Source organism: Phoxinus phoxinus (genome assembly GCF_949152265.1).
Source record: "Phoxinus phoxinus genome assembly, chromosome: 2".
NCBI classification, from domain to species: domain Eukaryota; kingdom Metazoa; phylum Chordata; class Actinopteri; order Cypriniformes; family Leuciscidae; genus Phoxinus; species Phoxinus phoxinus.
Window position 1 is genome coordinate 50,582,903 of NC_136877.1, and position 24,468 is coordinate 50,607,370.

The window sequence follows — 24,468 nt, forward strand, 5'->3', positions numbered from 1 at the left end:
ATCCTTCTGCTGAGACTTCCTGTAACGCCTGTGGAGGAAGAAGGGGACATTAGCAGCATCTTTCATCGGTTCCACCGAAGCCTCCCTCTCAGCCGTAAGCCCCCACCAACGGATAAAGAGTACGTACCTGTCTTGATCATTGTCTTTGTCCTATAGACAACCGATCCCTCTGCTGAGACTTCCTGTGACGCCTGTGGAGGAAAAAGGGGACGTTAGCAGCATTCTGTCATCGGTTCCACCGGAGCCTCCCTCTCAGCCGTAAGCCCCCACCAACGAACAAAGAGTACGCACCTGTCCTGATCATTCTCTTTGTCCTATAGACAACGGATCCTTCTGCTGAGACTCCCTGTGACGCCTGTGGAGGAAGAAAGGGGACATTAGCAGCATCTTTCATCGCTTCCACCGAAGCCTCCCTCTCAGCCATAAGCCCCCACCAACGAACAAAGAGTACGCACCTGTCCTGATCATTCTCTTTGTCCTATAGACAACTGATCTCTCTGCTGAGACTTCCTGGGACGCCTACGGAGGAAAAAGGGGACGTTAGCAGCATCTTTCCATCGGGTCCACTGAAGCCTCCCTCTCAGTCGTAAGCCCCTCCTACCTGCTTGGAGTATACCTACCTTCCTGGTAGAAGGTCCCGCCCGGGCCAACAGCCCATCCGCACAGTGCTACGTCCCTCCGGCCCTTCGACAGAATCCAGTTCTACTGGAACCTCGGGAAAGTATTACTTACCGGAATACGCACCCACCTAGGAGGTCCGTTGATCGGCTCCTCATCTTGCGACACGGCCCGTGCGGCCCGAAGAGTACTCCACGCCTTCCTGGGTGTCCAGGGCCCGGTCCCGTCCTGGTGGGGGGAACACAGAAGAAACTCTTGAGACTTTCCTTGTAGACTGATTTTACTTAATAAAACTTGTTCAACTTTTATCCCTTTGTCGGTCTGGTTCCTTCTGGTACGCTCCTCGGGGTGGTCCTGGGTTTCAGGGGAGGGTGCAGCCTGGTTTGGCCCCCCCGACCTGTGACACAACCCCTGACAAATCAGAGATGCCGATTCGCACAGGACTAATATTATCACAGGACCTCTGTGTTCGGCGAAATATGGTAGGTAATTTGCGGGGGAATTTTTACTTCACAAATTACAGACATGGCCGATTCGCACAGGATTCACAGACAACCTCCGCAATTATTACAAATAACTAGAGGTCACCAGGTAATACTTATCCCGTGCGAATAAGGCTTTAGTATTTAAAAGTCTGTCAGAAACGTCTCTGCTGTGTCCTGATGGCATCTGCACAGTTGCTAGGCGACAGGAGCGGTGGGCGGGAACAGCTGGTGATGTAAACAGGAAATCCTTCTATGTTAGAGCGTCTCGTTTAAAGGAACACTCCGACTTTTTGGGACTTTAGCCTATTCAACTTATCCCCCAGAGTTAGATAAGTCCATACATACCTTTTTCATCTCCGTGCGTGCTATAAGTCTGTTTGACGCACCCACCGCTAGCCTAGCTTAGCACAAAGACTGGATGTAAATGGTTGCAGCTAGCATACTAATCCAAATAAGTGACAAAATAACGCAAACATTTTCCTATTTACATGTTGTGATTTGTATAATCATAGAGTGTACAAAAAACAAAGTCACATAAGACACAGACATATTTTAACCGTATAAATACTGGGAACTATATTCTCTGAAGGCGAAGCACTGCTACTTGGGCGGAGTGATAACCGCAGCACCTGAGACGCGCCGTGGTGAGGAGCAGAGAGTTCGTTCAGAGCGCGTATCAGGTGCTGCGGTTATCACTCCGCCCAAGTAGCAGTGCTTCGCCTTCAGAGAATATAGTTCCCAGTATTTATACGGTTAAAATATGTCTGTGTCTCATGTGACTTTGTTTTTTGTACACTCTATGACTATACAAATCACAACATGTAAATAGGAAAATGTTTGCGTTATTTTGTCACTTATTTGGATTAGTATGCTAGCTGCAACCATTTACATCCAGTCTTTGTGCTAAGCTAGGCTAGCGGTGGGTGCGTCAAACAGACTTATAGCACGCACGGAGATGAAAAAGGTATGTATGGACTTATCTAACTCTGGGGGATAAGTTGAATAGGCTAAAGTCCCAAAAAGTCGGAGTGTTCCTTTAACAACTTTCACTTCGACCTTCGAAGGATTCAGCTCTGAATCTGGACACTGTTATAGAGTAACTTTCCTGTTGTTGCAGTAAAACTAACAGATGAATATGACTCAATGAAATTTAATGAAATGAATAGAACAATTACACTCACTGTCTCTCCTGTTCCAGAGATGTAAATATTGTCCATCCTGAACGTCTAAATGTGGACATAAACAAATGAGTGATGAGGATGTGTTTACATGCAAATGTGTTCATGTTTCATAAACAAAGAAACAAAGAGTAAACAGCAGGAGTGTGAAATTAAACAAAATAAGAATTTTTACAAAGAGATAAATAAAAAAATTAAAAAATGTTTTAATGTCTGAATTCCAGCCAATCACAATCAAGTATTTAGACAGAGGAAATAAAGACACATTTATTCAGAAACCGCAGAAGATGATGATATTGTTTCATTGGTCCAACAACCTTTACTAACATGAAATGGACTTCAGGGGAATGAAAGCATGATATGAGCACTTTAATGTCTTTATCTCGTCTCTGTTGTGAATGTGTGCCGTGTCTCCTCCTCAACACCAGCGGTGTGTGAAACAAGGAAACATCTTTCTTTTCTCTTCATCTCGTCTTTTTTAATCCCTCAAACTCTCTCAACACACAAACTCTCTCGATAATCACACTCTCTCCTAGCCTGGCTCCGCCCTCCTACGTACTTCCGCTCAATTTTAATTTTCCTTCAGTAAAACGTCTGGGATTGTGGTGTATTCTTGGGTTTTCTCCGATCAATTTTTTACCGGTCCAATCAGCGAACAGAGGGAGTGGTTAAGAACGATGACGTTGAGATCGTGCGCTAGTTTAAGTCGTCATACATCACAAGACTCACGACCAAACGTTAGCGATTGGTTATGGCAGATCCAGAGTGGCTCTGGGCAGATCCAATAGTTTTAAACTTCCAAGGAAGTTAACGCTTGTCAATGAAGAGTGGCCGGACTGTCTGTACAAATGAAATGTACGAGAGTCTGGTAGGACCAGGCTAACTCTCTCCTTCATCTCACACACGTTTCTTTCTCTTTGACTGGAGCCTCAAACTGGGTTTTTACAGGCTCTCAGTAACCAGTATCACCAGTCTTCACTAATTAACTCAACACTCATCAATCAGATCATTAGTGGGTTGTTCAGTTCACACACAAACAGATAAAAAGTCTGTGTTCACACTGTCAGTCCAAATCCAATTATTTGTGTATCCGATTGGAATCTGATCTAAATTATTTACCGTCCACACTGTGTACCGCAATTGTTCGGATCTGATTTTTGAGTCTCGTGGTTTCACTGGCAATGTTGCGTTGGTAGGCCAAAAACGCCAAACATCAACGACAACATGGAGGGGTTGTTTTATGTTAGATATTTTCTTATACAACATGACAATATGTCGTCGCGCTTGAGTCCTGCGTCTTCTGAGGCAGAGACAGAAACGTAGGACATGTGTGGCTTTATTCTGTGTTCATCTCCAACGGTCTCATAATTCAACTCGTCTCCATTATATTGTCATTTTTTGCTCGACCGTCACTTTTCAACAACACAACCTTGTTTCTGCAGCGACTTTCAGCATCTTTCCTACAACGTCTGACATTCACGTTTTACATGGCGTGAGAAAGTGACAATCCACGTGAAATCCAATCAGAGCAGTCACAGAAACAGACAGAAACAGATTTCCAGAAATGTGTTGAATATGGTTTTAAACCACAAATGAATGAAACTCAAAATGGATTCCATGTAACTTTTTTTGCTGTTCACACTTGTTAACCCTTTAGAACCTGAAGCTAAAATGGGTATTTTTCACATATTTAGATTTTTTGATTGATTTTAAAGTTTTTTATTGAGCGTATATATATATATATATATATATTATACAGATTTCAATAAACAATATAAGAGAGGCTCAAATATTTTTGTATAAAAGTACATATAAACCAAAACAAGACATAAAATAAATAAAATAAAATAAAAAGAACGAACACAGCGGAAGTAGAGTACAATTTTGTAGCAAGAAGTGAAATAAGCGTTTATACAAAATGAAAGAAAATAAGTGTTTTTTGAGATTTAGATTGAGATTTTTAAGATTTTTTTGACTGTAAAATTCTAAAACAATGTGCTATCTTCATATGCAAGGTGTCATCTTTTTCATAAAAATATTAGCTTTCAACAAATTACAGTTATTGACCATTATTGTGTGTGGTGAGTTTGTAAATAGAATTTAGATAGACATAAAAAACAAAAAACGACAATACATTTTCCGATTCTTATTTAGAAAAAAACTGAAAAATCAGGAATGAAAGAAACTAACTTTAAAGTTGAAAAATTAAGTATTATACAACTATACAAGTCTTTTTTTGTGACATTGGGTTGCACAGTTTTAATTTAGGACACTTTTTTTTCATACACGCACACATACAAATGCATCCATTCATATTAGGCACACACACATACACATGCATACACCACATGTAAAGATACGTGAAAAAGTAATGGCCATCCGCCTCCCAAGTTTCATTAAAAATCATCCCAATCCCCTCTTCTGCTGTCTACCTGATTTCATCATGTATTTGTTAGTTTCTTTTATTATTTTCTAATTTTCCAAAACACTCTAACCTGAAGCGCTTCATATCTCTCGGTTCAAATCCTTCCTTCCCGCTTTGCCAGAAAGCCCGCTGTCATTTGCTGATGGAAAGCACGAAATTACCGTAATAAGCCGTATATTGCCGAAAAACGCATGTTGTCTACTTTCAGAGGCAATTTGAATGGTTTTTATAGTGCAAACGGTTGAAGAGTTACGGTATAATGAATACAGCTCGCTGATCTGTGTCGGCGACGACACATTCGGTTCTAAAGGGTTAAAGGGATAGTTTACTCAAAAAACAAGTAAAGTGAAGTAAAGTACTAGCAAAGGCTTAGTATTGTTCACTTAGGCCACATAAGAGTTCTAGTAACTAAAAAAAAAGAACTGAGAGTACCTGATCATTTACTTCACATTTACTCTTCACTTAGTATAGCTCCACTGTTAAACCTTGCTGTAAAACAAAATGGCCAAATTTTGACAGTAACATACCCTTTTACATTAAAAAAGTAATATACCGTAGAAAACATAAATGTAGAAAATAGCCAACAGGAATATACTGTGAATTAACAGCGCTCAAAGTCGACGCTCAGAGGCTGTGTTCCAAATCACACCATAAACACTCATTCACTATTCCCTACATTAGTTCACTAATATAGTCCACTTGACTGAGTGAATGAATATGTGAATTCAGATACTCACGTCTGTTAACAAGCAGAATCACTGAAGGAAAGAGAAACAAGAACAGTAAAAAGAGAAACACAAGAACTACAACTGACTTCCACACTGGAGTGTGAAACCAGTTTACAGACCAGTTTAACACTATTTAATTCATACATGTACAAAAAATTGTCTTGTTGGGAATTAACAGAGATTTAGATGTTGAAGTTTTATTGAACAGTTCTCCACCATCACCTGATCTCACTTCACTTTAGCGTTCTTTGCTGCTGCAATCGTGTTTAAAGGACAATTTCGCTATTTTACACTTAAAGCCTTGTTTTCAGATAATTTCTGATGAAATAAAACGGTTAAGATTGAAATTTGGACACATGCTGCTGGCCCGAGAATTTTCGGTTTATGTGGTAATTTATTAACCCCACGCAGTTGTGTGGAGCACTTTTATAATGGATGGATGCACTTTCTTGGGCTTAACAATTTTGGGCTCCCATTAATGCCTGTTACGGCGTCCAGTCTCCCTGGGTCCATCATTTCTCACCCACGAGCGCCCTCTCCTGAATTCTAGTTATTTTGCATACTTTTCCCTTAGTATGCATCATTTGCGCTCTGATTAACCTTCACCTGTTCTGAATGATATCTCATTGGCCAGCCTTTATCTGCCTCGTTAACAGAGCGTTCTTTGCGAAGTATTGCCTCTCTATGTGTGCATGTCCGAGCGTTTCTCCTGATTCTCTGTCTACCTGTGCTCCGACCACGCTGAACTACCCTATCTGTATGTCTGCAGCCTGCCTATCGACCCCCAGCCCGTCCCGGATTCTGATCTCTGCTGCCTGCCTAGACCCAAAGCCCGTCCCTGGATACTGTAACCCCCAGCCCGGTCCTACTCACGTCTCAGCCTGCACCTCTTTATTATCATCTTCCTGAGTTACCTTTTGCCTGTCTTTTCTGTTGAATAAATCTGTTGCATATGGATCTGTCTCTGCCCTCTGAGTCATTACAATGCCATTATAAAGCTCGAAAGAGCCAGTGCCCGGTTGCATAAAGCACCTTAAGTGAAATTTTCCCTTAAGTTCGCCCTTATGTTTCCCTTAAACCTAAGGGTGTTGCAGAAAAATACCCTTAAGTGTTACTTAACTGTTTTTTTAAGTGAAACGTCATAAACACTTAGAATTTCCCTTAAATGCTTTTTTTCACTTAAATAATCCCTTAAAAAGCGTTAAGTGTTGCATAAAACCCCTTAACGGTCATTTCCATAAGTATAACTTAAGGTTTGGAAATCGCAACCTTAAGAGTAACGCGGACAAAAAATAAGACGACATGGCTGAATTTATGGAACCAGCTGAAAATAATTATGTGCCAAGAATAATTTTTAGGGATAGGGAGAACCCTGTTGTTGCATGAATACCGTTTTGATCGACGCGCAATATTTGACATCACTAACAAACTAGACGGCGACCTTGACCGTGTCACAGATCGCAACCACTCTTTACCTGCGGTGTTACAACTGCTTATAGCACTGCGTTTTTTTGCAACTGGGAGTTTTCAGACGATAGTGGGAGATGTTTTCCACGTTCATAAATCGTCTATCAGCAGAGTGGTTCACCGGGTTGCGGGGGCTATTTCCCGCTTGTGTTAGTGTTTTGCGTATCTATGGCAACAACAGACTTTTATAACGTGAATCCAGGATCGCTGTCGTGAAACACTTAAATGTTTCCCTTACCTAAGAGAATCGTTTAAGAGATTATATGCAACACCCTTAAGTTATTCTCTTAGGTAAGGGGAAATCGCCCCTTAAGTGTCATACTTAAGGGAAAAACTTAAGGTGCTTTATGCAACCGGGCACTGGAGATTTTATTAATAGTCTGATTCTGTTCGTCTGAAAGAAGAATGTCATATACACCTAGGATGGCTTCAGGGTGAGTAAATCATGGGCTAATTTTCATTTTTGGGTGAACTATCCCTCTAAATATGATCAGAGAAATCAAGCATTGCATCTGTTCAGGCCACGTCAGTAAAGCTTGCATTAGCTGACAATCATCTGTTGCTGATGTGTTTTGACACACACTCTTTTAAATCCTCTCTTCTGTTGCATGGCTTCACGCTGGAGTTAACTTCCCTCCTCCATCCCCAGCTCCACCTTTAGCCTGGAGATCTGTGATCTAATCTGTTATCTGTCTTGTGATTATCTGCACGGATACCAGTAAGTTACATGTACATCATCCTATCTCATGTATTTTGGCTTGTTTACCACAACTCATGTTCAATGTTGTGAATTTTAACGAGGCCTGTGTATGTTATGCATGATTACTGGATCTGTTCTGTTACACTAAAGGGGACTTGACTTGCTGCTCATAGGAACGGCTGCATTTGCACAGAACAGAACCATATTGCCAACACTAACTGCATTATCATTATCATTATATTAAATATACATTTGACAAAAGTGGTCCTGACTGAAATACAAACATACATGTAAAATTGAACTGGGATGTAACATGAGTTATAAAGTCCAGCAATAACATTAAATCAGCTGTTTAGCTGTGATTGTTAAAATATAAATCATAAATGTTTATATATTTTCCTGATTAGTCCATGTTGTTGCTAAGACTTTATTCTACAGAAATTGTAGATGAACAGATACTGACGTCAATATGCAAATACAGAAAAATAGGGGTAGACAAACACAAACAAGGAAGAAGTAAAATATGCAAACTAGTTTTAGAGAAATACACAAATGATCTGATGAGCTGAATGAGGGATGAGAGTAGATATAATAATCACGTAGTTTAAATCTGCAGACAGAAACATCAGACTCAGGACAGAAACACACAACCTCTAAAGTAAGAAGTTATTGTGTGTTTCATTCGTATCATTGATATTGTCATATTTTACTCCAAAACTAATCTGTGAATGTTTGATTTCTGAGTTTTTCAATGTGTTTCTTCCTCAGAAATGGACCAAACTTTATATTTCATTCTTCTTCTCATTGGTGAGTGTGTTTATTGGATTTATTTATGGTTTATAGTTTCGTCAGGTTTGACCCTGTTATGAAAAGCATTAAATCAAACCCTCTCTTTCACAGCTCTCTGCTCCATATCTGAATGTGTTCAGCGTCAGTATCACTTTATAAACGAGGGGAAGACCTGGACTGAAGCTCAGACACACTGCAGAGAGAATTACACAGATCTGGCCACCGTTGACAACATGAGGGACATGAACGAGCTGAAGAAGAGTGTGAAGGATGGAGGTGTTCAGTATATCTGGATTGGGCTGGAGAGAAAGGATGTTGATAAATGGCAGTGGTCTTCAGGAGAACCTGCGCTCTATCTGAACTGGGAACCTCAACAACCTGATGGCAGAGATGAGTGTGTAATGATGAGAAATGGTGAATGGCATGATTCTTCATGTGATAAGAGCCTGACTTTCATCTGCAATTCATCTAACAGTAAGTGCAGCTCCCTGAAATCACAATAAACATTCATTTATAAAAGATACACAATATACTGCACTGTAAAATCGATATAGTTCGACTTACTTAAAAAAACAGTTCCGATTCCGAAAAAAAACAAGTAAAGTGAAGTAAAGTACTAACAAAGGCTTAGTATTGTTCACTTAGGCTACATAAGAGTTCTAGTAACTAAAAAAAAGAACTGAGAGTACCTGATCATTTACTTCACATTTACTCTTGACTTGGTATAGCTCCACTGTTAAACCTTGCTGTAAAACAAAATGGCCAAATTTTGACAGTAACATACCCTTTTACATTAAAAAAGTAATATACCGTAGAAAACATAAATGTAGAAAATAGCCAACAGGAATATACTGTGAATTAACAGCGCTCAAAGTCGACGCTCAGAGGCTGTGTTCCAAATCACACCATAAACACTCATTCACTATTCCCTACATTAGTTCACTAATATAGTCCACTTGACTGAGTGAATGAATATGTGAATTCAGATACTTACGTCTGTTAACAAGCAGAATCACTGAAGGAAAGAGAAACAAGAACAGTAAAAAGAGAAACACAAGAACTACAACTGACTTCCACACTGGAGTGTGAAACCAGTTTACAGACCAGTTTAACACTATTTAATTCATACATGTACAAAAAATTGTCTTGTTGGGAATTAACAGAGATTTAGATGTTGAAGTTTTATTGAACAGTTCTCCACCATCACCTGATCTCACTTCACTTTAGCGTTCTTTGCTAATTTCTAGATAAAACTCACAGAGTGGTCAGGGGTGTTCACTGATATGCTCACACAAAAATCGCTGCAAAGATGCTTTCCAACAGGTTTTATCATAGTTTTTGTCCAACTCCTTTGACTTGTATTGCAGACTGATCTCAAGAAATGGCGTATGTATGACACGCCAATTCGTATTCCATTCGGCGTGCTATCAAGACGCATAATCGCTTTTTGCCGTGTTTTTCAATCACGTCAAGACTGGCAACAGAACCAGGAACTACAGTATAATCAAGCAGCGCTTAATATGTCAAAATACCAAATTATTTAGTTTTAATTTAAACCATTGTAATCTTGATAATATTCCAATTTTTACAAAATGTAACTGTATGGTTACTTTGCTTTTTGACGTAAATGTAACTAAATTACAGTAACCTATTTTTTTGTATCCTGATTACGTAAGTTAACGCCATTACGTTTTCCGTTACTCCCAACCCTGACAGTAACATACCGGGAATTACAGTAAAGAACTGTCCAATGTAAATAATTTTACATTAAGTCAAAAATGTACAGTACATCTTGATATTTATAAACAAAACTCTTTTCCTGAGAACAAAGTTCACTTCTTGTATTTTCAGTGTGTTGTTTTCAATTGTTACCTGTATTACAAAAACAATATATAGTTATTTTGTTTTGGAGATTGCAATTCTCAAAAAAAATAAAAAAATAAAATAATTTTTGAAGTGGTTGTGATGCCTATAAAAAGGTAATTTTAGGTTTTTTTAGCTTTTAGTATGAATATGTTAGCCTTACGGTTATGAATAAGCTGGTGTGTTCCAAAACAATGACAGAATGTGCATTTAGGTGATATAAGCATTAAAAACGTTGTCTCTCACTTCCGCTAAAATGGATCCTATGGGCAAATCATGTATGAAATCCCACGAACGCGAACTGTCTTCGGTGAAAGTGCCTTTAAAGTTTTTGCACCTTTTTCCTGGTATAAATTGCAAAATTAGCTCAAATTTGACTGTTTACCGACAATGACACAATTTAAAATGAGGATAAAGGACTATTTGATTACTAAATGCACATGTGCTGTTACTGAGAGCTGCTGGTGATTATGTTGAGATTATGTTAAATTGCCAAAATGTATTTTTTTGTTAAATGTTTGTATGTACTTTTAATATGGAACTATTATTCTGCTGTCTTGGCCAGGACTCCCTTGAAAAAGAGATTCTGAATCTCAATGGGATTATTTCCTGGTAAAATAAAGGTAAATAAAAAAAATAAAAAAAATCCATGATTTGTATGACATTAGGGGCGCAAATACAATGTTAAATCAGATATAGCCTATGTACAATATATGTGCACAATATTTTTTTGGGAAAAACATCACGATGTCCAGAAATCAATAGTAGATAGGGTTTAATTTGTTGTTTAATGAGATCCACTAATGTATATTGTTAGTGCAGATAATTTGTATATGAATAAAGGCATAGATCTGCGAATTTTGCCTGTGTTCTTTAACGGTCTTGTTGTAGAATTTTACATTTGTGTGCATTTTTTGTGTGTGTGTGATTTTTCTGGAATGAATTGAGAGTCTCCCCAACAGCTGTAAGCGATAGTTTGAACTGGCGTCCGAGTGAAGATGTGCGGGAGCCTCAATAGTATTTGCAGCGTCAATGAGCACTTAGCAGCTTGATTTAAAAAAAAAAAAAACAACTACACATTTCAGCGCTAGAACAGCTCTTATTTAACAAACAAACAACATGAATGTTCTGCTTGTTAACTGGGGATTTTTTTTTTTATTTGTATTAGGTACATCGGTGCAAGCACATCCATGTTTCGAAAGTGGTGGGGACATGTCCCACCCGTTCCATCTGCAAATTACACCTATCTGCTATTGAATCAAACGTAACATTGGTGCTCAGATTCGCTTCCATGGTGCTGTCAAGTATGAATTGCAGTCTGTGAGGTAAACTAAACGCTATTTGAAAAGGGGGAGGGGCCATTAAATATGTTCCGCCTTAGCTTCCTGTGTCAGTGGAACACATCATACAAAGCTACATGATCCAAGGCACTTCAGTGGGCCTTTAAGTAAAATTTACAGGCATATTGTCCATTAAAAATGTAAAAAAAAAAAAAAAATTCATATTAGAAACAAGACAAACACTAACATTAATATTTAACCTGTATTTATATTTAGGACTTCATTCGGACTTCCGGTTATGGCAAGGTGCTAAGAGTTTGCAACTTTTTAGCTCTGCTGCTAGCATTTAATTAATTCCACAATACCAACCAGAATTGTATTTAAAGCCAATGGCTATGTTTACAAATGTTGCATAGTTCACTACAGCAATAAAAGATTATTGGTTGGTTAGTATTTGGTAATACCAGAGAGAGCTGGAGAGAAGGAAATAACTAAAAGCGAGAGACAGACGGCTCTTCATCCTGTGTGGACCCGTCTCGGTCATAAGCGGTTGTTTTTGTATACGGGTGTGTTTCAATAAATGTATTTTATCTGTAACAGAGTCAGGGGTGTGCCAACTGCCACAAAGAGGCCTCAAAGATGTTACCAACAGTAGCAGCACCACTGCTCTGGATGTACCGGCAGATGGAGGCGTAAAAATGAAGTGACGTGATGATGTTAAAAGTTCAGTGTTTAATCCAATAAGTGCATCTGGTATTTACAGTGAAAATCCAAAAAGAAAACTAAACAAATGTAACGACAATGACTGTTTTAGGGAATTTGTTAGCTCAAATGAGAGACGATATTCAGGGGATATGAATATTTATATGTCGCCTACATTAATTAAATTATTTCCAAATATGGAATGAGTTAATCTCGCCTTATATTAATAATTACTACGATTCCTCGTTAATAACCATTAATATAGGTATTCAAAATGATCGTTAGATCAGGGGAATTCTAGGTAGGAACCACCATTCAGTTATTTTACGCATGTATGTCCAGCAAACATGTGCTTAATATTTTCATAGGGAATTACCGGTCTGTAACAGTCAAATACCGTTCCTGTGGCCACAAAGGGTCGATATTTTCGTGTATTAGACAATTTAGGGATTATGATATTACAATAGGGTAGAGCTTGTAGCTTTATCGACTTTCATTGACTCAGTAATGGAACAGACAGATTCAATTCAAAAGATTATGGAATTCAATGTAAAAGGCTAAAGATAACATGTACTAATCAAACACACATGAGTAAATACTTAGAATAAAAACGAAAGCAAATGAAAGAAAGCTGGTGGTGCAGAAAACGGGGGGTGGGGGGTTCAGTTGTGTGTGCGTATATGTGAGCGTATGCAGGATTCTTCACACGTTGACGTTTGTTTCTTAAGGTTCGTATGTGTGTGCGTGTATATCTGAGCTGATGAGGTCAGCAGTGAGCATTTGGTAACACAGTTCCGTTTGTCCTGACAAATAGCCTGGGAAAACCCAGACCACTCTCAGTTGTAACTGAGTTAGGGTCTGGCAAAGCTCCATAGACAATTCATTTCCACAGGGGCGTCACCAACGGACGTCGGATAGATCTAAAACCAATCAGAGCGATGAATGACATGACGTATGCAGAGCGACGGAGAAACATCTCGAGACTCTCAGCAATTCTCTGTTTGTGTTAACGAAAATGACCATTTTAAATCGCTTGAAACAGACGCGATAGCTTATTCGAACGAGTGATGTTGTGATGTTCCACGGCGGCATTCATCTCTGTAATGTACAAAATCTGCGTCACCGTCTCTGCTCTGTCGTCATCGTGTAAAACGTTTCTGATTGGTGCCGCGATTTCGACGGATTGGAAATGGGTTTCAATGGGCTCTTTGCCAGACCCACTTGCAGAGCAAATCTAAATTTGCCGGAAGTGGTCTGGTTTTTCCCAGGCTACCTGACAAAGGGTTAATCAGTTGTTAATGATTCCCTTGGGTGTTCAGGATCCCGTGGAACATATATCCATATTAAATTAGTATATTGGCATATAAGTTTATAACATATATAAATAGTCCATATTAAATTATTGGCATATATTAATACGATGTATATGATTATTGTTTATATAATATTGTATATTATGACCATATATGTCACCGATATGTTTCATTTATATGCCCAATTTATTTAAACAACATAGGCTACATACATTTTACATGTTTATGGTTTCCTTAATTCCTTGTTTTCCTTATTTGAACAGCTTGAACTTTAAACAAGTCTACACAATCCTCATTTCATTTAAATTTCTATCCCATTTTAGAATTAGCAAAATTTTTTTATAAAAAATGTAAAAATTTTAATGATTATTTTACTCAAAAACAAAACAAATACTACACAAATTCTATTTTCAAACGTATTTTTTTCATATCATCAATACCATATCAATATCATCATTCTATATGTAAGAAATCATACATACACATTAAAACATGCACTACATATGTAGATGCATACAGTATAAATACAGTTAATATCTCCAAACACAAAAATACCCCAAAAATATAGGGACCCCAAATATACTTTAAATGCATTTCGCTAGACTGCATTGATGCAGCAAAGTCATAATCACATCTGTGCTGTTCCAAACGCACGTAGAAACACTTTCTGTCTGCATTTCAGGCCATGTATTTTAGCATGCGTTCCACCCATAGACTGTAAAAAAGTATGGACGTAGAGTCCGTGACGTCACCCGTAGGTTTCTGAAGAGCATTTTTGAAGCCTAAAGTGGGCGGAGCCGGCCGTCGCCATCTTGGCCTCGCGTCACCGCTCGTCACTCCCGGATAACAGAATATGGGCAAAGAGGCGGAGCTTGGCTATCTGAAACCACGCCCACCTAGCGCGACGTTATGGAGTTAGTAGGCTTGTTGGGAGCTAATGCTATATGCTACTCACAGTACCAAGTCTGCGACTGCACAGGGGCTCGCGCTAAAGTGACACTGACAGTTGATGATTAAAATCTGAATGGCAATTAAAAGTTCCTGTTTTTGCCCTTCGAAATATTGTAATAGTTAAAAGACATAGCTACAAGTGAGACTGTGTATCGCGATTCTGTGCAGCTAAGTTATTCTGCTTGTTGAAAATGTATTATGCAGTAACTTTACAATATTAGGCTACTCTGAGAGTGTGTGTGACCGTGATTATGTGCATACATGTCAGTCACTCTTTATTACAGTCTATGGTCCGTCAGCGCGGCATCGCTCGTCAAGTTCGTAGAGAGCTTTATTATTCAGTCCATTTTAAATTCTGATTTTGGCCGCATTTCAATTCTCAAATGGGTCAAAACATAGATATATTACCTGTGAAGTTCAAGTAAATGCGCTAGAAATACGTGCTCATTCAAGGATGTGCATTTATTGCATGGACGGAGAAACACAGACACCTGCAGGATCTCATCTGACGGTACATAAGCATGTTATAATCTGTCCCAGAGCAACGGCACCGCAGAACGAGTGTAGCCTTTATCTATAGACGTTTTTAAATCTGAAAACTCCAAAAAGCAACGAAATATTCAGACATCACATCCATTAGTGCATGATGTTCACAGAGGAGAACGACTGGAATACACCGCTGGCTGTTCTCTCGAACGACACTCGACGAAAAACGGCGGAATCCAAAGCCGTGGGCGAGGTAATGGGTGTATTAAATTATATGAAATAATCCCGAATAAAAGCACAAACACGGCAGAGATGGCAAATTCAGCAGCTGGAATTTGCTGAAGTGAAGTGACTAACCGGCTAGCATTTACATCAGCGGGAATCCGCCTGTCACTCAAAAGTGGACACACCCTTAATTTTGCAGAACTTTAAATATTAATCAACTACACGGGCGAGTTATAAAAAAATGCACCCCCCTCACAGTTGTTATGAACGCAAAGTTAGCTGTATAGACCAAAGCCATAGAGAGAACCAGGCTGTAAACATGTTTTGTTCTGCTGTAAAGTTGGGCATTTTAACATGGGGGAGATACAGATTTGACTCACTTCTGCAGCCAGCCTCAAGCGGCCAGTCGATGAATTGCCGTTTAATTCACTTCCGTGTTGGTTTCAAGAGAGATACGGGGAGGTTGCCGCTTGGTTCCACCCCAATACATTACGTCATTGCCTAACGCCTATCTTTATTAGGCGCGCCAAAATTCAAACGCATTCAAAAGACCGCGCCAAATATTACGCGCATTCAGGGACACGTCACCAACCAACGGACGGAGAATGTTTGTTCACTTGTCGAGTGGAAACAAAGAAGAAACGGATAATGAAAGTTGGAGCATTGTTCCAACATCACACATAAAAAACTTCAATATTAATGATTTCTTAGATGGACTTGAAGACTGTATTGAGTGGAGAGGTGGATTGAAGAAAAAGGCGGATGGCCTTTGTAACGAGGCAACCAACGGTGCATAAAGTAGCAGGTAAGTTAATTTCTGAACTTGTATTATAGGCTAATTCAAACATTGATTTTGCACAGAGAATAAATAAATTAAATAATCGCTGAACTGCATGAGATATAATAAGTTATCAGATCGGAGCTAGTACAGATCGGATTGAGCAGATATTCGCCGTGTTGTTACGTTTTAAAAAAAAAAAAAATTATTGAACGTTGTTATTAATAGCCTACTGCTTTATTGTGTGCGCATTTTCATGTTCTCATTTTAAGAGCTAACTAGGCCCATATTACATCATTCTAAAATCTTTAAATGTTTGAGAATATTCTGCTGTCTAACACATGTAACGTTAGTGGAGAAAAAAAAATACAATATTTGCCATTAGAGTCTAGAACTAATACAATAATACTCAAGTAAAGTAAAAAAGATATTACATTTATGCCAATGAAACTTGCAGGATATTAAATCCCTGTCAGTATGTTGTGCTAATATTTTGAACACTGTCACGAATCATGACATCAATACTTATTGTGGGTGCATAAGCGCTTACATGTGGTCAGCATATATTGTCATAGCCATAAGCCGTGTCTTTTGTTTTAGATTCTACATTTTGTATTCCCCCTTTTTCCCCACAGAGAGACAGTCCACAAACTTGATTTAGTTATCAAAAACTAATGAGGACACAACATCAGTCCTGTCCAAAACTTCTGAGCAAAAGATTGCAGGCCAAACCTAAGTTGCCTAGCCCCAAAAAGGTCACAAGATTTTTTTTTTTTACTAAAACCCCAAAACTAGCATCTGCATTGCAAATGTCAAAAAATTGGCTGTCCACTATAAAGTTGTTGCTTCAGGATAAAATAAAACTAAATCATTATTACATATAACTTTGCAAATTAATTCCTACATTTAGAAATGAAATACTTTAAATACTTAAAATGAATCATCCAAAGTTAGGAGTACCTAATAATCTACAATTTCCCCTAGATCTTGACAGGATTAGTCATTTTTTCATAGCCAAGTACAAGCAGTCTGTCAGAGTTGTTTATGTTGCTCTGCCTGTTTTTACTTATGGTAAAGCTTACAAGTCTGTATCTGTTTACCCGGTTTAATGCCATTAGCTATTATCCACTCTGCTATTATTTCAGAGCTTACTGTTTTGGGCAAGCTGATCTTCATTTTCTGCTAAAGAAAATGAAAATACTGATACTGAAAATCAAATTTTTTGCTCTCTTTTGCTTCCTAGAAATGCCAAAGCCCACATGAACAACTGGCATCACCTTCCAGCATACAGGAAACTGTGAGAATGCTGTTTTCCAAACCACTACTGTAGGAACAGCTATAACAGCAAGGTACGATTGAAATACCAAAAAAAAAAAAAACACAAAAAAGAACCGCATTTACGCACAAAATGGAGGCTAGCACAACACAACATTCTGAAGCCCTTGTTTTGATAATGGGTTGTCTGAAAATAATAATAGAAAAAAACAAAGGCGGTGTGTGTGTGGAGAACCTGACTCTCTCTGACATGTTCCCTGTGTTGGTCTGTTGTTATTGTCGTTGCTCCTATTGGTTCTTGATTTGACAGTCGTCTTGAAAGTCGTCACACTGCAAGACAGTGGCTCAAAATTTCTGACACTGCCAGATTTTTAACGATCAATCGGCTGTTGGCGAACCTGGCAAACTAGCGCTTAAAGGATTAGTTCACTTCAGAATTCAAATTTCCTGATAATTTACTAACCCCTATGTCATCCAAGATGTTCATGTCTTTCTTTCTTCAATCGAAAAGAAATCACGTTTTTTCAGGAAAACATTCCAGGATTTTTCTATATAATGGACTTCAATTGCAACAAACGGGTGCAAATCAGGTCCAAATCAATGCAGTTTCAAAGGGCTTCAAAGGCTCTACAGTACACAATCTCAGCCAAGGAATAAGGGTCAAACTATCTGTAATTTTCTTTAAAAAAACAAACATTTATATACTTTTTAAACACAAATGCTTGACTTTGGTGTTCTGCTTCTGCACGACATATTATGTTATCACATTGGAAAGGTCACGCGCGTGATGTAGACAGTACCGACCCAGTGTTAAAACAAACGTGCAAGGACTAAATCAAACGCCCTTCACAAAAAATAAATGTTAATTTGGTGTGTTTTAGGTGATTATAATTTGGATGTCCTTAGATAAATGTTATGAAACTAAAATTCTTTTCTTTGTCTTTTTTACAGATGCAGAAATTTCCTGGATCCACCAGGGGCCAACTAGGGGTAGCTATTAATCAAACGGTCACTGAGCTGCGGACATCCAAAAAGACTCAACAAACATGAGAAAATGAACAGGCTGTATCATATACCTGTTAATGGATTCTCCTGTCCTTGGCTTGTTTTATGTTTTGTTGTAATATTATATTTGTATATAATAGTGATGGGAAGTCCAGTTCTTTTCTGCAAACCGGTTCTTTCGGACAGTTCGTTTCAATGAACTGGTAAAAAAAAAAAAACGTCCTCACGTAATGACATCAATTCTATCATCCCAGCGGATAAAAATAAATTCAGATAAAGGCATTTGTAATCATAACGTCAGTTAAATTATAGTAATCATCTTCATAATCATCTTGGATAAGTTTATTACATTTACGCTGCGGCTTTGCGAATGAACCCTGTACAGGCAATGTGCAAACGCGGACATTTAGCCAAATTCGGCCCCTCATTTAAGTCCTCGGTTCACCCGTGCTCATGTATCAGCACAGCATCTAGTTGGCTGAAAGAAAGTGCGGTTCAGAGACCGTGTTATCACGCATGCTCAGTCTCTCAAGCTCATCGGTTGTCCGTATCGAACCTGTCCGAAAGAAACAGTTCTCGGTTCTGTACTGGTGATGATCACAGAACTGCTGTAGCATAGGCTTATACGTGCGCTGACCTGAGAACTGCTGAAACCTGACTATAGCCTATAGTCGACAAAACTAAAAAGTCGATGCATGTCTCCAGTATGTTTAATACGTTATGTTTTGATTAACACATTATAAACATTTACTTTGCACCCTTAAAATCTTGGCAAGAGTTTACATCAAATATCAAATTAAATTAGATGTTCCTGAAAATGATGTTTTAATATAATAATAGGCTACTTGTTTAGTTTTACAATCCATTCGGTTCCAATCTTTAAAATAATACAGTGAAAAAGACAGTATGTGATGAACATGTTTTATTTTGTTATACTAATTGATGTTCGATAAAATTCTTGAAGGGATTTTAAGAATTTTAAAATGAAATTCTTCACTTTAAAATGAAAATTCTGTCATCATATACTCACCCTCAAGTTGTTTCAAACCTGTATGAATTTCTTTCTTCTGCTGAACACAAAGGAAGATATTTTGAAGAATGTCGGTATAACCAAACAGTTAACTAGTCCCATTGACTTCCATAGTAGGAAAAAAAAAATACTATGGAAGTCAATGGGACCAATTCATACAGGTTTGAAACAACTTGAGGGTGAGATGCTGTCAGAATTTTCAATTTAAAGTGAACTATCCCTTTAAGAAACATGCATTTCATTCCTCTGAAAAAAATGCACGCATGCTAGCTCATCGTTTCTCAGTATGCCGAACGTGTCCGATAGAAACAGTTCTCGGTTCTGTACTGGTGATCCGAGAACCGCTGTACCTGTACGTTCAGTAGTACGCTCATGCTCAGTATCAGCTGCTCATGCTCATAATTTCTCTCAGCACAACATGTCAGTGAACTGTTGGAGTTACTGGAGTAAAATACTCCAGGATATTGTTTATTTAGAGTCAGAGGGACTGTCAGGCATGTCCGAAAGTGAGTAGTTGTGGATCCGATCAGCAACTGTTTTAATAAAGTTTTAATATTTTAACTGTTTTACTGTATTACTTTTTTTGCTAACTGCACCGTCTAACATTTAAGGCTTAGCCATGTCATGTGCATTGCATTGCAAGTGTGCAAGTACACGTCCATAACCTATATTTAAAATATGTAAGAAATTAACGAAAGCATGTTTTTTACATTTGTTTAGTTAACATCATAAATTATAATATTTTGCATATTAATGCAACATATTTTGCAATTAATATACATAATATAAGAACATAACATATTCAAAATATATGTGCACACAATGTTTTTATATATGCCATTTATACCATATACATTTATCAAAAATATATTTTATATATATATATTTCATTTTTTATATATATAATATATATTAAGACTATATAAAATACATATTAGGTACATATATATATGTCACATGTATGTAAGCAATATGCTATGCATGTATGTGTAGTTTGTATATTGAACATGTATATAAATAAATATATGTCATGTATATTGATAATTATATATGTGACATATATGTAAAAGACTGTATTATACATACATAAAATATATGGGCTAGTTTTATGTCAATATATGAAATTGTTCCATTTTCTAATAGGTTTTATATATGGGCAGATATATATGTACATATATGTTTTCACTTTCTATGTGGATATATTTAATATATGTATATTTCATATATGTACATATATTACATTTCCGTAAGGGTACTCAACCAGAATAAGACTTTTACCGTAAAATTGCGTGTTTGTATTTGCTGCCTTTGACCGCTAAGAGGCGCTACAATCGCAGACTTTGAAAAGTGTCAGTTTATTCTCTCTATTGCGTAATCTGCCGCCGCGCCGCGGCTCAGTGAGTGTGATTGAAATGTGGTAGCAGATCAATTCAAGTGAAACATTGTAGTTAAACTAATTCATATAATCACAAGACTGAAATTAAATGTAATGCATTTAATAAATAATGAAAACATTTCAACACAAAACATTGCAATTGAAAAATATTAGGCTACATCAATGAGGCTTTGCAAGAGCATAAGACGTGATCTTAAAGGCCGTGTTGCAGGTTTAATTTTTCAACGAATTTGTGCAATTTGCTTGTTGGTAATGAACATTTAAACTGTTCTCCATTGTATTTTATGTTGTTGGGTATCACAAAACGGAATATAATACAAAAAAGTAGGTACTTTTTTCAAGTAGGCCAACGATTCTCCTTTCCGCCACAATGCATTGCATGACGTCACCTTGGGGAGAGAGTTTACCAAAGCCCGCCTGGAGAGCGCTGAGAGTGACTAGAGAGACGAGTAGTGGACGAGAGTATTCAGATAGCGCAGTTTATAGAACATGATCATTGTCTATACATCACATCTCTAGTCACCTATAACTGTTTAAGTTGGTTTATAAGACTTCGTGAAAAAAGTAAACAAACAACATACTCGTGCGTGCTGGCTTGAAGGGGACCATGATCCTGCCTGAGATGTGTGTATGCTATCTTCAGCACAAACGGGTTCAGGCAGCATGCATTCAGCATTCAGTCACATCTGGTCGCGGGGTGAGGTCCTCGACCAGCGACCAAAACGCACTCACTGCCCTACAGCACAAGCTTTCCAACGCAGTTTCCACGGGACGGCACCGCCCGCACGAGCACCTGCCAAACACCGCGACAGACGCGCGGCGGCTACGTTTGCAACATTTTCACCGGAGGAAGAGAAACGCCCATATAGCTAACACGATGCCTTCTATTTCTAGATGACAAAGACAAAGTTTACCAGTACTATGACAAAGGTTACCGGTACTTATCTGAACTAACGTCATGATCACCGCCACTATAAATAAAAAGTTGATTTTTCACTCGATGCTATTCAATGACAGTAAAAAAAAAAAAAGTGTCGTTATCTCATTGCTGCGTTGCTAAATGATAGAACCTCACCAGGACACTTCACCAACTCTCCACTCATTCTCCTCGGACTATGCATTTCACTGGCTTTGACGGCCATCAGGCTAGCTTTCCTCCACTTCTCCCCAACGTGACGTCATCACCGAATTGAACCACAAACGTAAAAAGCTGGTATTTAAGACCATTTTTGGAACATTTTAAAAATGATATACATATCTTGAGTGATTTATGTACCCATTAATCGACAGTGGTGGTTAACCTGCAACATGGGCTTTAACAGCGATCCGATGATAGCTCTGTGGACAACGCAACAGCACGAGCTTCATGGAGCTTCAAGCGATGCGAGATCGAATCTCATAGCCTTAGCTGACAGTGGTAAATGTTTTACCATTCTTGATGCTTAGATAGGTAACTGTTTATTAAAGTCAAGCGTTTTGTTTAATTATCAATGGCACATTACATCATAAATTTGCTACATTCCAGTAGAGCCGCTGCACAGACGACAAAACTGATGAAGGAAGATTGTCAGCCGATCGCGTCCGAAAATGAAAATGATGAAGCTACCTTTAATCTGCTAAATTATTGTTTTGTGAATCATTCACGAAATTGAGATGACTGACATTGATACACGCCATAGCAAAGGAAGAAATGTTTAAAAACAGATCCTGGACATTTCAAGGTTTAAATAAAGTGTCGGGGGCAGTTTATTTATTTAAAACAGGGTTACATCGAGTTAGAGTTTATTTTCTAAGTAAGAAACAGAATCTTATTCTTGCGACATTTTAAATCTGTATTGCCAAAGAAATTGCAGCTAAATAAACAATTAAAACAGTAGGCTAGTCTACAAAACGAAAATAGTTCAAAGCAACATAAATTAAGATAATGCGCTTTTCTTTGCTTCTCTCTCGCGCTGGATCTCTTTTATTTTAGTTTATTTAGTCTCCCTGCATTGCGCGCGCCGGGTCTCTCTCGAAATTAAACATTTCAGGGTAAAAACCCATCATACAGCGGATAATACTGTAGTATGTCGCGGTGTGTCGTTTTATAAAAAAAACTGTAACAAATGAATGAGCCTTGCTTCAAAGAAACAGAATGCCTTGCTTCAAATTCACTGTACAATAAAACGAGGTGGAACAAAATTCTGGATATATAAAGTTAATCACTTATAATCATAACGAATCAGAGAGGAAAATGTTATGCTTCTACCTTTAATTCAATGGATTACATATCTGGGTATAAAAACACACACCTACCTTTTTTTCTTCTATTTATTTTTATAAATAATTACAGGGTGAAAATGATTTAAAACAGGGTGAAAATGTTTGCTGTGTTTTACGTGATTTACGAAAATTGTATAAATATATTGTAAAAAAGATAAAAACAAAATTCATTCATATATTTTGGTAGTCTACAATATAACATTTTAGATGACATATTTCTAAGGACTAGTTAACAAATATTGTAACACGCAGTTTAACATCTTCATCTGTTTTAATGTTTCTCTCATTCAGATCTGTCTGTCTGAATACAGTATTCTAGAGAAATGTGTAACAAAACATGATGGAGAAATATAAATTTGTAACAAAATTATCAGTAAAATTCACAAATGTTACTTCATATTATATCAGCAAAATCTTCATACATATTTTGTGAATATTTAATATATCATCCACTGTAGAAACAGTATTTGAATGACACGTGTTTCTGATGCACTTATTCTCATTAAAAACCATAAAAACCGACATAAGAATAATAAACAAATTGATTCATGAATCCGTTTCCATTTGTTTTTCTTAAAGTGAGCACAGGACTCGTCTTTGTCAATCAGGAGAAGACCTGGACAGACGCTCAGAGTTTCTGCAGACAGAATCACAGTGATCTGGTCAGTGTGAGGAACCAGAATGAGAGTCAACAGGTTCAGAAGTTCATCAATGATAATCACATATCTAATGATGTCTGGATCGGTCTGTTCAGAGTCAGAGACCCATGGCAGTGGTCAGATCAGAGTAACTCCTCTTTCAGATACTGGAAGTCTGGTGAACCTAATATTGAAGGAAAACTTAAAAACTGTACATTGATCGGACCAAACGCTAATGATCAATGGCATGCCGACTCTTGCAACAACCGACATCCTTTTGTGTGTCATGAAGGTGAGCAGATCCTCACAAACACACACAATCCATCCATCAGCTCCAGATATCTTAAAGCTCACGCTACATGTCTGACATGACAGATTCCTCCACAGTGTTTGTTCTGCATGTTGTTTTTGATCAGTCTCTCTCTAGTTTCTGCTTGTGGTGTGTTTTGTGTCCAGATAAACTGATTCTGATCACTGAGACTCTGACGTGGCCTGAAGCTCTGAGATACTGCAGACAGAATTATACGGATCTGGTCTCGGTTCATTCAGAAGAGATGCAGCGTCGTGTGGTGAATGTGGTTAAACGTGCGTCTACTGCGGCGGTGTGGTTGGGTTTACGTCACTCCTGCACTGTGGGCCTCTGGTTCTGGGTGAGCGGAGAGACCGTGTGCTATCAGAACTGGGCTCCAGGGAACGGCACAGGAGACGAGGACTGTGTGTCTGCAGTGAGATCTGGAGCAGTTCAGTCTAGAGGAGATCAGCGCTGGACCAGCCGTCCTCAACACGACACACTCAACTTCATCTGCAGCAGATCTTAGGAGTGGAGGATATATTTGTGTTCTTTCATAACTGGCTTTTTCGTTTTAAACTGGCA

The 24,468-nt window shown here is 38.2% G+C and overlaps 3 protein-coding genes across 3 annotated transcripts in view; 1 reads left to right on the forward strand and 2 right to left on the reverse strand.

Moving 5' to 3' along the window:
* LOC306992573 (uncharacterized protein) overlaps positions 1 to 24,468 on the reverse strand; it is an 868,003-nt gene that overhangs the window by 269,602 nt on the left and 573,933 nt on the right. The window lies entirely within an intron of this gene.
* The window catches only part of LOC306992642 (SLAM family member 5), a 239,746-nt gene that overhangs the window by 154,248 nt on the left and 61,030 nt on the right, over positions 1 to 24,468 (reverse strand). The gene's annotated exons all lie outside the window — the stretch shown is intronic.
* On the forward strand, positions 8,714 to 24,425 carry LOC306992005 (L-selectin-like). Its single transcript, XM_079600388.1, has 3 exons — positions 8,714 to 8,864; positions 23,536 to 23,772; positions 24,051 to 24,425. Exons 1-3 carry the CDS (start codon positions 8,792 to 8,794, stop codon positions 24,410 to 24,412), a joined length of 672 nt encoding a protein of 223 aa, XP_079456514.1. The 5' UTR covers positions 8,714 to 8,791; the 3' UTR covers positions 24,413 to 24,425.